At 47.2% G+C, this 14,450-nt stretch overlaps 1 protein-coding gene across 1 annotated transcript in view; it reads right to left on the reverse strand.

Moving 5' to 3' along the window:
* Positions 1 to 14,450, reverse strand: part of LOC119966981 (inactive tyrosine-protein kinase 7-like) — a 331,205-nt gene that overhangs the window by 41,993 nt on the left and 274,762 nt on the right. Inside the window, exons 11-14 of the mRNA XM_038798955.1 lie at positions 13,628 to 13,774; positions 12,625 to 12,766; positions 6,649 to 6,776; positions 6,332 to 6,532 (exon numbers count right to left, since the gene is read on the reverse strand). Of these exons, the coding sequence (XP_038654883.1) occupies positions 6,332 to 6,532; positions 6,649 to 6,776; positions 12,625 to 12,766; positions 13,628 to 13,774 (618 nt within the window). The remainder of the gene's footprint in view (positions 1 to 6,331; positions 6,533 to 6,648; positions 6,777 to 12,624; positions 12,767 to 13,627; positions 13,775 to 14,450) is intronic.

Below are 14,450 nucleotides of genomic sequence, written 5' to 3' on the forward strand. Positions count from 1 at the left end.
GAGAACCACCTGCCTCAGCTTCTCCAATCCACATAACTGAAGTTCCTCATTCTTGGAATCATTCTCGTAAATCTTTTCTGCGCCTTCCCAAAAGCCTTGCTAAAGTGTGGTACCCAGAACTGGAGTAAAGGATCTCACCAAAATAGAGGGAGAGGGGACAAATGCTATCATCTCAACATGAACATTAAATTACGAACTAATGGATGAGGGTAGTCCAGTTGATGTAGTTTACATAAATTTCAGCAAAGCATTTGACAAGGTTCCACATGCAAGACTTATAAAGGCGGCAAATGCACATGGGATGCAGGTGAACTTAATAACGTGGATTCAAAGCTGGCTGAGTTGTTGGAGACAGAGGGTGATGATAGACGGCTGCTTTAGTGTTTGGAAGCCAGTGTCCAGTGGTGTACCACAGGGATCTATGCTGGGCCCTCTATTATTTGTCATTTATATAAATGACATAGCTTACTACTGGGGGGGGGGGGGGGGGGGGGGAAGAGGAGATATAGGATCAGTAAGTTTGCAGATGACACAAAGATAGGCCGGGTGGTTAACAGTGAGGCTGAGCTCTTGGGTTACAGGAGGATATAGACAGGATGGTCAAATGGGTAGAAAAGTGGCAGATGGAATTTAATTCTGAAAAGCGTGAGGTGTTACACTTTTACACTTTGGAAGGAGCAATTTGACAAGGAAATAGTCAATGAATGGCACCACACTGGGAAGTGAGCAGCACGTAGCACAGTGGTTAGCACTGTTGCTTCACAACTCCAGTGTCCCAGGTTTGATTCCCGGCTTGGGTCACTGTCTGTGTGAGGTCTGCATGTTCTCAGTGTCTGCGTGGGTTTCCTCCGGGTGCTCCGGTTTCCTCCCACAAGTCCCGAAAGATGCGCTGTTATGTAATTTGGACATTCTGAATTCTCCCTCTGTGTACCAGAACAGGGGCCTTTTCACAGTAACTTCATAGCAATGTTAATGTAAGCCTACTTGTGACAATAAAGATTATTATTAAGTGCTGAGGAACAAAGAGACCATGGGCGTGTTTGTTAATAGATCTCTGAAGGCAGAAGGGCAGGTTAATAGCATGGTGGAAAAGGCATATGGTACACTTGCCTTTATCAATCGTGGCATAGTTTACAAAAGCAAGGAAGTTATGTTTGAGTTAAAAAGAATATTGGGTGGGGCCTCCCCCCAGGGAATACCTTTAGGTATATGCAGATTAGGGAGTTTGTTAGGCGGCAGGTGGCGAAGTTCCCGCTGCCGCCCCCATGGGGGGTTCAGGATAGGGTGCTCTCGGGGATGTGGGTCGGTGAGGGGAGGATCTCTGCAATTTATCAGGTGATGCAGGAAGGGGAAGAGGCCTCGGTGGACGAGCTGAAAATGAAGTGGGAGGAGGAGCTGGGGGAGGCGATTGACGAGGGGACGTGGGCAGATACCCTGGGATGGGTGGATTCTTCCTCTTCTTGCGCACGGCTTAGTTTAATTCAGCTAAAGGTGCTGCATAGGGCGCATATGACTGGGACCGGGCTGAGCCGGTTCTTTGGGGGTGAGGACAGGTGTGGGAGGTGTTCGGGAAGCCCAGCGAATCACACCCACATGTTGTGGGCTTGTCCGGCGCTGGAGGGTTTCTGGAAGGGGGTGGTGGGGACCTTGTCCAGGGGGTTGGTTCCAGGGTGGAACCGGGCTGGGGGCTCGCTATTTTTGGGGTGGCATCGGAGCCGGGAATGCAGGAGGCGAGAGAGGCCGGTATCCTGGCCTTTGCGTCCCTTGTAGCCCGGCGCAGGATCTTGTTACAGTGGAGGGACGCGAGGCCCCCGAGCCCGGAATCCTGAATCAACGACATGGCTGGGTTCATTAAACTGGAGAGGGTCAAGTTTGCCCTGAGGGGGTCGGTGCAAGGGTTCTTTCAGCGGTGGCAGCCCTTTCTTGATTTCCTGGCGGAGTGTTAGAGGATGGTCAATCTCAGCAGCATCCTGGGGGGGGGATTATGGGTCGGTTATGGGGGTTTGTTCTTACGATTCTATGTTTATTACTTTTTTTTGTTGTTAATTTATTGCTTTGTATTGGGGGGGGTTTCTGTTTTTTCTTTTTTGGGATAAAATTTGTTGTTGGAAAATCTGAATAAAAATTATTTAAAAAAAAAAGAATATTGGTGAGGCCACAGCTGGAGTAGTGTGTGTAGTTCTGGTCACCACATTATAGGAAGGATGTGATTGCACTGGAGGGGGTACAGAAGCGATTCAGCAGGATGTTGCCTGGAATGGAGCATCTGAGCTATAAGGAGACACTGGACAGGGTTGGGTTGTTTCCTTTGGAGCAGAGAAGGCTGAAGGGATATGATTGAGGTGTATCAGATTATGAGGGGTTTGGACAGGGGAAATAGAAAGCAGCTGTTCCCCTTGGTTGAGGGTCAGTCACAAGGGGGCATAGTTTTAGGGTGAGGGGCAAGAGATTCCGAGGGGATTTAAGAAAAAAACAATTCACTCAGAGGGTGGTGAGAATCTGGAATGCACGGCCTGGGGAGGTAATGGAAGGTGGAAATCTCACAACCTGTAAACATCACTTGCCTGAGCACTTGAAACCCCATCATATTTATGGGTCTGTAGAATCTTGGAAGATGACCACCAATGCATCCAATATTTCGAGAGCTACGTCCTTAAGTACTCTGTACTCAAGTACTTAAGTAGATTATCAGGCCCTGAGGATTTCTAAGCCTTCAACTTCATCATTTCCCCCAATGCCTTCTCTACTAATATTGATCTTCTTCAATTCCTCCCTCTCACTAAACCCTGTGTTCCCCAACGTTTCTGGTATGTTATTTTGTGAAGACAGAACTAATATATGCATTTAGTTGGTCAGCCATTAATTTGTTTCCCATTATAAATACTCCTTTTTCTGACTGTAAGACATTTGTCTTCAACAATCCTTTTCTCTTCACATACCTATAGAAACTTTTGCAGTCAGTTTTTATGTTCTCCACAAGTTTACTCTCAGACTAAGTTTCCCCTTTCTTAATCAATCCCTTGGTCCTAGGAGCTGGTTTAGCTCACTGAGCTAAATCGCTGGCTTTGAAAGCAGACCATGGCAAGCCAGCAGCACGGTTCAATTCCCGTACTTGCCTCCCCGAACAGGCGCCGGAATGTGGCGACTAGGGGCTTTTCATAGTAACTTTATTTGAAGCCTACTTGTGACAATAAGCGATTTTCATTTTTTTTTTCATCCCTTTGACTCCTTGCATAGGTTCCTATCCCTCTGCCATTTTAGTTTAAACCCTCCCCAACCACTCTGGCAAATACTCCCCCTAGGAGCCAAGCTCCGATGAAAACTCTACAATGAGAACTAGAAAGCTAGTCTTGACTAAGTTTATTGTGTTCAGCAATCACTTCAACAATAACACAGAGCCACCTGTATCTCCTTTATATTTGGTGGTCTACTAACAATTAAGTGCAGTCCATTAAAAAATTAAAACTCCAATTTACCTTACGTACTAGGGAACATTAAACTCTTTATGTCAACCTTGTGGGAACACTTTGCAGCTGCAGGATGTGTTTGCTGCTTACTCTTGCTGGTGGCTGCAGGTGCCTGGGAGCCGGTGTGGTCATAAAGGAGGACAATTTTTTCAGGGATGCCTGGGTCCTTGAGCACCGGGCTTGTGGGGTTCTATGGGACCGGGGTTGGGGGGGGGCCTGTGGTGCTTGGCATTGGTCTGGGTGGGCTGCCAGGTGGTGCCATTGGGAAGGTGATTTCCTGGATTGCAGATGCTTTTGTTGCTGGTGTGGTGAGTGCTGTATGTGGCTGGCGCGTCGCTGTGGATTGGACGGGCTGGGGTCGGGAATGTTCAGCTGTACCTTGGGCACAGGTGGTGTGTGTGGATGCCGGGATTTGGTCCCGGTGGGGTAAGGGGGGTGGGGAAACGGGGGGGGGGGGGGGGGGGGGGGGGGGCTGCTGTGCAGTTGTGGCTCGGGGGTGGTGTGGATGCTTGGAACAGGCAACACAGATCATTTTGCCACAGTTTTGTTTTACTCGTTCATGGGGTGTGGGTGTCACTGGCTGGGACAGCATTTGTTGCCCATCTCTGAGGGCATTTAAAAGTTAACCAAATTGCTGTGGGTCTGGAGTCACGTATAGGCCCGGCCTTCCCTAAAGATAAAGGTAAGAAGCAGTGAGCACCTTGTTAATCTGCTTTACAACAACAGACAACGGTTTCACGGTCATTAGACTTTTAATTCCAGATTTATTTTATTGTTGAATTCAAATTGCACCAGCTGCCCTGATGGGAATGATAGCATATTCTCAGGCTTATGCTCCATTTCTCTTGAGGAATCTGCGAGGGAGTTATTATGGGTTTGTTTTTTTTGTCAAAATGAGTTGATATAGCTTTGTACTGGTACCAATATGGAACAGTGACATTTCATTGTTTTTTTTAATGGTTAGTGCGATATGTGGAATGTTATGTAGTTGATTTTCAAATCTTTGTTATTGTTTGTCCGTCGAATGAACAAAATATTCTCCCTGAAGAGCTCTTCCCAGAGACCCAGTGCAGATTCTACCCACTGAGAGGCACAAAGATCATGATCCTCACCATGTGGCAGCTACAAGAGAAATGCAGGCAACAGCACAAACCCTTGTACATAGCCTTCTCCAGCCTTCAGCACCATCAATGTGAGGGACTATGGAGTGTCGTCCTTCAATTCAGCTGCCCCCAAATGTTTGTCACCATCGACCTCCGCCTGCTCCACAATGACATGCAAGCCATGAACCTGACCAACAGATCCACCACAGACCCAATTCACGTTTGGACTGAGGTGAAGCCAGGCTGCGCCATTGCACCCACGTGGTTCTTGATCTTCTTTGCTTCAATGCTACATCTCACTCTCAGCAAGACCGCCAATGGAGTGGAGCTAAACTATAGAACAAATGGGAATCTGTTCAACTGTCATCGCCTGCAGGTCAGGTCCAAGGTCGTCCCATCCTCTTTCACTGAACTACAGTATGCAGATGATGCTTGCGTCTGTGCACACTCGGAGGCTGAGCTCCAAGGCACCTCACCCAGACCCACATCCCGCCCTATCCCCCCGTAACCCCACCTAACCTGCACATCCCTGGATACGAAGGGGCAATTTAGCACAGCCAATCCACCCAACCTGCGCATCTTTGGACTCCCTGATGCTGTGAGGCAGCAATGCTAACCAATGTGCCAGCAGTAGTCATAACCATCTTTCTACATGTGGACTCTGTACAGCCAGCACTTCAAACCCCTGGCAAAGAACCATCTGCACTGCCTCCGCAAGATCCTGCAAATCCATTGGATGGATAGGTGTATCAGCGTTTTCACTCAAGATTAACATCAGTCCCGCTGGGCGGGCCACATTGTCCACGTACCTGACACGAGATGCCCGAAACAAGCACTCTACTCGGAGCTTCGGCACGGGAAGCAAGCCCCCAGGAGGTCAGAGGAAATACTTCAATGACACCCTCAAAACCTCCTTGAAAAAGTGCAGCACCCCCACCAACACTTGGGAATCTCTGGCCCAAGACTGTCCCTGTGGCAGTAAAGCATCCGGGAAGGAGCTGAGCACCTCGAGTTTCATCGTCGAGAACAAGCTGAAGTAAAGTGTTGACAGTGAAAGGACCGCATGGCAATCCGGGCATCAGACCCAAACACTCCCCTAACCACTGTCTGCCCCACCTGTGACAGAGACTGTAGGACACACATTGGACCCACTCACCTGAGAAGTCATTCTTAGTGTGGAGCAAGTCCCCGAGAGACTGCCCAAGAGAAAATTGACATAATTCTTTTTCCAGTGAAAACAATTGTGAAATGATCATTCACTGCCTCAACCACTGCATCTACCAGGTGGTCCTTTTGGTTCTACTCTGACTTTGATGATCTTTTAACAATTTATATATTTATATTTAAAGACATTTGGAATTTCAATTCTCCTCCTATTCACTCTCTATTCCCCCGTTTCACTCTTATTTCCTGTTTCAGTTCTACTCTCTATTCAGCGTGGTTCTCTACTATGAGCCTGGCACTCACCATATTTAGCCTGTATCTTTTCAGAAAAAGGACTGATTGGTACCGGGCTGATGGGCACCGGGTTGTTGGGCACTGTGCTGATGGGCACCGGGCTGTTGGGCACCGGGCTGTTGGGCACCGGGCTGTTGGGTACCGGGCTGATGGGCACCGGGCTGATGGGCACCGGGCTGATGGGCACCGGGCTGATGGGCACCGGGCTGTTGGGCACCGGGCTGTTGGGCACCGGGCTGATGGGCACCGGGCTGATGGGCACCATCATATCTGCTGAAACCAAGGGCTGCACATGCACCTTACCATTCAGCACCTCCATTTCAGGTTCTTCTCCCTCTGGGCCCTTGTGCAACCTCTTCGCCTTTCGTCTTTTTTTGCAATAGAACATGAGACCTAATACAATGATGATGTAAGCTACTGCAGCTCCAACGGAGAGTCCAATCGTCTGGATCATCTTATATGGAGTATGATGATTTCCATTTTCTTCAAAAACGGCTGGCTTACCTTCAGGGACATTAAAAAAAAATGAAGTAAATTCGGGGCGTTTTATGCTATTTTCAAATCGATTCGCAAATATAAAGTATTGAGGAGAATTGTGTAAATCAATAATCATTACTCACTAACAACATAGAGGAAAGCATCTCGGTGCAGGATGCTGCAGTTGTTGCCAGCGATACACGTGTATTTCCCACTATCCTCTACATTGACATCATGGATTACCAGGGACCCATTTGCCACTTTCTGTACCCTATTCAGAAACAAATCATGAGAAGAATCAGTCAAGCTGCTCATTCAAAGGATTAATGTTTAAGGTAATATTCCACGCAAGCAGCATCACCGGACGTTAATGGCCAAACCAAGGACATCATTGGTTTGTGTAGTTCAATATTTTGGAGGTTTGAAGTTTGTAGAAAGGTTCTGGGCAGGTCTAGTTCTTAGCTGCCAAAAGCTGCAAAATGACCCACATTACCTTGCTGTTGACCACATGATACTGTTATGACCACAGTGAACGTTGATTGTTGAGCAAATCAAATCCCAGAGGGAAACTTGGCTTATGAACTATACAAAACGTTTTTTGCATTTAAAAAAAATAAAAATTTTATTAAGGTATTTGAAAATTTTTATAACTGACATTTTTAATTTTCCCCGAGAAAGTTGACGAACGGCTGCCACCTCTGGTAGAACTCTAACATTGACCCTCTTGAGGCAAACTTTATTTCCTCAAGACTGAGAAACCCAGCCATGTCACTAACCCAGGTCTCTACACTCGGGGGCTTCGAGTCCCTCCCTCCGTCTCCGGCTACCAGGGAGGCAAAGGCCAAGACGTCGGCCTCTTTTGCCCCCTGAACTCCCGGCTCTTCCGACACTCCAAAGATCGCTACCTCCCGACTCGGCACCACTCGTGTTTTTAGCACCGTGGACATTGCCTTTGCAAAATCCTGCCAAAACCCTCTGAGCTTCGGGCATGCCCAAAACATGTGGACATAATTTGCTGGGCTTCCCACGCACACCTATCCTCTACCCCAAAAAAACTACTCATCCTAGCAACTGTCATGTGTGCCCAGTGGACTACCTTAAATTGTATCAGGCTAAGCCTGGCGCACGATGAGGAGGTATTAACCCTGCTTAGGGCATTCGCCCATAGACCCGCCTCTATCTCTCCTCCTAGCTCATCCTCCCACTTGCCCTTAAGCTCCTCCACCGGAGTTTCCTCCGCCGAGAGTCAGCTGACCCATGTTGACTCGATAGCTCCCGTCCCTGGCACCAAGCAGTCTGTCTCCCTATTGTACTCTCCTCTCTCTCCCCGCACATGAATAAACATTTTAAAAGCATCACATTACCCAGTAAACAAACAACAGAAAAAAACCAGTGAAGAAACAATCACTTTAGAAAAATACTCACCCAAAAAGCAGCACTAAATTCAAAGCCCATCCCCCCCCCAACAAGGTCCCTGTAAGACAGATCAACCTATAACCATCCACACAGCCCATTATTTCACATAGAGCTACTTAGATTTTTACAATCCAGTACCGCAAATCGCTGCCACAGTACTTCTAAAAGCTTCAGTGTCTTTTAATTTGCCTCCAGCTTCATTGGTCCATACTTGGTCTGCTGTTTCAAAGTACAAGTCCCGTTCCTCATGCGTGACCCACAGACAGGCTGGGTACAGCATCCCGAACTTCACCCCCTTCTTAGGCGGGCTGGGTACAGCATCCCGAACTTCATCCCCTTCTTAGGCGGGCTGGGTACAGCATCCCGAACTTCATCCCCTTCTTAGGCGGGCTGGGTACAGCATCCCGAACTTCACCCCCTTCTTAGGCGGGCTGGGTACAGCATCCCGAACTTCACCCCCTTCTTAGGCGGGCTGGGTACAGCATCCCGAACTTCACCCCCTTCTTAGGCGGGCTGGGTACAGCATCCCGAACTTCATCCCCTTCTTAGGCGGGCTGGGTACAGCATCCCGAACTTCACCCCCTTCTTAGGCGGGCTGGGTACAGCATCCCGAACTTCACCCCCTTCTTAGGCAGGCTGGGTACAGCATCCCGAACTTCACCCCCTTCTTAGGCAGGCTGGGTACAGCATCCCGAACTTCATCCCCTTCTTAGGCGGGCTGGGTACAGCATCCCGAACTTCATCCCCTTCTTAGGCGGGCTGGGTACAGCATCCCGAACTTCATCCCCTTCTTAAAGAGGGTCGCTTTTCCGATTGCCTCTTTGCCAAATCCGCTCCTAGGTCCTGATAAATGCGCAACTCACAGTTCTCCCACTTGCTTCTCTAGTTTTTCTTAGCCCACCGCAAATTGTGTTCCTTGTCCATGAAACGGTGAAAACGTACCACCATGGCCCTCGGCGGTTCGTTCGCTCTGGGCTTCCTCGCGAGGGCTCTGTGCGCTCTGTCCAATTCCAGGGGCTGAGGGAACACCCCAGTCTCCATCAAGCTCTCCAACATGTCCGTCACATAGGTCCTCGCATCCGATCCCTCACCTTGGCCCACCTGAACACACATCTGCCTCCTGGACCTGTTCTCCAGGTCCTCCAGCTTCTCCTGCAATCTTTTCTGGCGGTCGTTCATCATCCCCACCTTGCTTTCCAGCACAGTTATATACTCCTCGTGCTCGGACAATCTTTGTTCGACCTCCTGGATCGCTCTCCGTGGATTTCCTGATTCTGAACCACTTGATCAATCGAAGCCTTAAATCGGGTCCAGCGTGTCCTTCTTCAGCTTGGCGAAGCAATCCTCGAAAAACTTCACCAGCTGCTCCGTCGACCGCTGTGCCGTCTCCCCGCGGCCCTTGCTCTCCGCCGTGCTGTCCCGTGTTACCAGCTCTGCATGCGCCTCCATTATAGGACTTTGTCATCTCAAACGTCCACTTCTGGTCCAATGTTCCATACACCGGAGGGGGACTTCTCCTTTTTGTCTCACTCTTCACCAATTTATCCCATAAAATCCAAAAAAAAGGGGGAAAAAGGTCCAAAAGTCTGTCACAGGCAGGAGCTATCAAATATGCGATCTACCCCGCCATGGCCGCCACTGGAAGTCGTTTTTTTGCATTCTGAAACAAAACGTATTTATCTCAGCAGCAAAGAAGTCCAGTACAACCTCTGGGTTTTTACAAATTAAAAGATAAAGATTAACAAGAAAAAAAAAAGAACACTTTAGCACACAAGAGTTCCACAGTTAAAAATAGTCTTACAGAACATTCCCCAAAAGACTCCCTACCTGGTCAGACTCAAAAGTCAACACCTTCCAGGCAACACTCCCTTACATATGTTTAACTATCAAAATCCAGCAAAATGACCCAAGGCAAACTGCTGTCCCTCTAGTAAAGGTATACCACACCTCTCAAACTAGCTTCCACTCTGCTGTGGAAATCCAAGAAACTTCAGAAAGAAGGGTGACTTTCTACAGCCCAACACTTCTCTGGCTTGACTGGATAGCTGATGCAGCCTTCCTCTCAGGACATTCTGTTCTCGGGTTTCATGTTTGGCGGGGAGAGGCCAGGCTCTTCAGGGTCGACTGAATCTTAGTACCAATTTTGGAGGAAGTCGGTTCAATTGGTTAACTGACAACTGGTGGACTGACCAGGGACAGTGTTCTGCCTGACAACGGTCAGCGATTGGTTCCTGCATGATGCTTTCTGAGAGAACTTGGCAAAGTGATTAGACCTTGGACGGAGAAGGTATGAGCTCTCTCTCTTGCTTGGTGAAGGGAAGAACTGCTCTATTGTGCGAAAACCAGTGAAGGCCTGGCATATCTTTGCTGTGAACTTGAAATGTTGCTGAGATTTGCAGAGACAGTAGACAACATTTCCAGAGAAAAACATCTCAAGCCTAGAAGGAAGAAATATCAAAACGAAAACCTGAACTTCAGAAAGACATTGACCAGTGCAAAGATCCTTTATTCTTTTATTTTATTAACATTTGCTTTATCTTTCAACCACCCTTTCTTCCTGTGTTATTTGTCTGTGTGTACATGTGTGTTTGCTTGTGTTTGCGTGTGTGTGTCAAGAGTGGAGGTAGTCAGAAGTGGTTTTAATAAAGAAGTATTAGGTAGTCAGCTAGATGTTTCGGTCAGATTAATTATTATACTGTACATACTAAAAAGGTTACTCTGATTAGTAAGTTTGCGAACGACACAAAGGTTGGTAGAATTGCGGATAGCGATGAGGACTGTCAGAGGATACAGCAGGATTTAGATCATTTGGAGACTTGGGCGGCGAGATGGCAGATGGAGTTTAATCCGGACAAATGTGAGGTAATGCATTTTGGAAGGTCTAATCCAGGTAGGGAATATACAGTGAATGGTAGAACCCTCAAGAGTATTGACAGTCAGAGAGATCTTGGTGTACAGGTCCACAGGTCACTGAAAGGAGCAACACAGGTGGAGAAGGTAGTCAAGAAGGCATACGGCATGCTTGCCTTCATTGGCCGGGGCATTGAGCATAAGAATTGGCAAGTCATGTTGCAGCTGTATAGAACTTTAGTTAGGCCACACTTGGAGTATTGTGTTCAATTCTGGTCGCCACACTACCAGAAGGATGTGGAGGCTTTAGAGAGGGTGCAGAAGAGATTTACCAGGATGTTGCCTGGTATGGAGGGCATTAGCTATGAGGAGAGGTCGAATAAACTTGGTTTGTTCTCACTGGAACAAAGGAGGCTGAGGGGCGACCGGATAGAGGTCTACAAGATTATGAGGGACATAGACAGAGTGGATAGTCAGACTTTTTCCCAGTGTAGAGGGGTCAATTACTAGGGGGCAAAGGTTTAAGGTGCAAGGGGGCAAGGTTTAGAGGAGATGTACGAGGCAAGTTTTTTTACACAGAGGGTAGTGGGTGCCTGGAACTTGCTGCCAGAGGAGGTGGTGGAAGCAGGGACGATAGTGACATTTAAGGCGCATCTTGACAAATACATGAATAGGATGGGAATAGAGGAATATGAACCCCGGAAGTGTAGACGATTTTAGTTTAGACGGGCAGCATGGTCGGCGCTGGCTTGGAGGGCCGAAGGGTCTTTTCCTGTGCTGTACTTTTCTTTGTTCTTGTTCTTATGTTAAAGTTTCAAACCTGGTGACTGTAGTTCATGCTGCCAGGGACCCGGGATCAATTGCAGTTTGGGTGTCTGTGCGGAATAGGCACGTTTTCCCCGTGTCTGCGTGGGTTTCTTCCGGGTGCTCCAGTTTCCTCCCACAGTCCAAAGATGTACAGGTTAGGTGGATTGGCCATGCTAAATTGCCCTTAGTGTTCAAAAGGTTAGGTTAGGCTCCGGGGATGGGGTAGCGTGGGGCCTCTTCCCAATGGGTCGAATGGCCTCTCTCTGCACTGTAGGGATTCTATGATCCAATGGGGGCTCATTCAAGGCCCGCGGGTATTTTAAATAAAATCTTATTTCCCCTGTGTTGCGACTTCAGGTCAAATGGGGCTGGAATTGCCCAGTCACTAGCCCAGGGTGTCATAACAATCCACATCAAGTACAGAGCCATTCCTTTTAATAATGATCCCCGTGTAAACTTTGGAGCCCCAAAACTTCTCTTGTTAAATACACTACCATGCATGAAAGATTCCTCCAAACCTTGAAGAGTTCAGATTTAGTTCCCAGTCTGGGTTGAGTTAACTGATTTCAGTTGAAGCAGTATGGGAGCTAGCGTTAATGAACAGAATATCTGTGTGTTATTTAATAGCATCTGCTAAAATGTGTGCATATACCTTCTGAGGACAGCAGCAGGCTCAACAACAAATCCCCTCAACTGGGTTGACACATGAAGAAATGGCCACTTTGGGTGAAAAATGCATACCCATGGAACTGTATCCCATCTTTAGGGGAAGAGGGAAAAATGAATAAAAAGAATATCATCTTGTACCAGTGGAAACATGTTGAAATGTCACAAAAAGAATCTGCATCCAAAACTCTGCGTAATTAGTTTCTTACTTCAAGGATTCAGCCGTGAGTGAAGAGGGGTTTAAGGAACTCCACAGCTAAATTATAAGTGGAATCTTGAGTCTCTTCCTCACTGACCAACGACTCGCAGCGCTTATTCCAGAACTGTACACGACACTTGCACTATTGTCTGCCAGTAGGTTAAAAAAAAACACCCCCTACCTCTGTGTGACCTTGCCAGGATTCTCCTTCACTTTCCAATGAATGTTAGGCTGGGGTTCTCCAGTGGCTTGACAGTTCAGCACTGCAACATACCCCTGATATACAGTTGTGTTCTCAGGCTCCAGCTTAAACTTTGGTAAAACTAGGGGAAAGGCACAGATAGGGAATGTTGGTTTTACACTTGCATCAAAAAGAGACATTTCAATACAAAATTATTCAGTTTTCTCTTTGCCCCTACTGCCAAATGTATATACTCCCAGGTCGAGTAGAATCTAGTTTAGAGTAAGACCCCATTCCACTCTGTCTCAACATTCGCAGATTCTAAACACACACCCTCACTACCTGGAAGGAGCAACAAAACATTGCATCAAGACCACCCATGACAGCTGACAAACAGGGCCTTTCACTGCAATTCAAACTCAACAAAAGGCAGACAACAATGTACCATCTGCCTTTTTGTTGTTCAGAGTAAAAGTTTTCTTTCCTTAGCTGGATTTCTGAAAAATTAAATAAAATTGCACAACTTTTAATACATTTGACCCAATTTTAGCAATGCATTTTGCATGTGTCAATGCATTCAAATTTAACTGATCAGAGAAAGATTGTTCAGCTTTTCAAGGACCAATTTGGGGATTAAGATTGCAATTGTTTACCAGAGGAATCACTGCTGGATTTAAACTTCACCACAATATTTTAAAAATAAATTTAGACTGCCAATTCATTTTTTCCAATTAAAGGGCAATTTAATGTGGCCAATGAACCTACCTTGCACATCTTTGGGTTGTGGGGGCGAAACCCACGCAGACACGGGTAGAATGTGCAAACTCCACACAGACAGTGACCCAGAGCTAGGATCGAACCTGGGATCCCGGCGCCGTGAGGCAGCAGTGCTACTCACTGTGCCACCACGCTGCCCTCAGCTTCACCACAATATATAGACAGCTGATTAAGTGGGCTGATCCAAATGAGCAGACAGCTGAAATATTGACAGAGACAATCTTACCTGCAACAATAAGGTGCACAGGTGCCCTGATTCTCCCTTGACTATTTGATGCAACACAGACGTAGTGTCCAGCGTCACTTTTAGTCACTTTGGTAAAATGCAACAATCCAGCTTCTTGCCTAATGTGAGGGGCTATGCGACTTCCATCTGTAGGTGAAGATACACCAGTTGGAGGAATGACAGAAGTTATGAAGTCAAATTAAATGCGCAGAAAACAGGCAGCGGAGTAAAATTGCACCATCAGAAACACGTCATAGAAAAGAGAAGTTTATCACAAAAAAGACAACTCATCACGTAAACCTAAATCAACAAAGAAAAAAAGAGTGGCATCACAGGCAACAGGTATGTAGACGATAGGATGGTGAGTATTACCATTTTTTTGTTTTGTCCAAATTAGTTAGTAGTAGTCAAATAAATATAGCAATGCCGCCCCGCCGAATGCACATAAAATGCTGTCAACTGGTGGAATTTGAGCTTTGGGTTTCAGAGCTGCAGGATTAGTTAGCTGCCTGCAGTGCAGCCACAAGGATGAGAGTTATGTAGACAGCACATTTCAGGAAGTGGTCACTCTAGAGCTTAAGAATGTGCAGGCAGAATGGTACTGGGTAACTGCCAGACTGACTAGGAAAACTAGCTAGTTAGTGCAGGAGCCCCAAGGGGCTGGTTTAGCTCACTGGGCTAAATCGCTGCTTTTTAAAGCAGACCAAGCAGGCCAGCAGCACGGTTCAATTCCCGTACCAGCCTCCCCGGACAGGCGCCGGAATGTGGCGACTAGGTGCTTTTCACAGTAACTTCATTGAAGCCTACTCGTGACAATAAGCGA

This window comes from Scyliorhinus canicula, chromosome 6, assembly GCF_902713615.1.
Source record: "Scyliorhinus canicula chromosome 6, sScyCan1.1, whole genome shotgun sequence".
In the NCBI taxonomy this organism is placed as follows: Eukaryota; Metazoa; Chordata; class Chondrichthyes; order Carcharhiniformes; family Scyliorhinidae; genus Scyliorhinus; species Scyliorhinus canicula.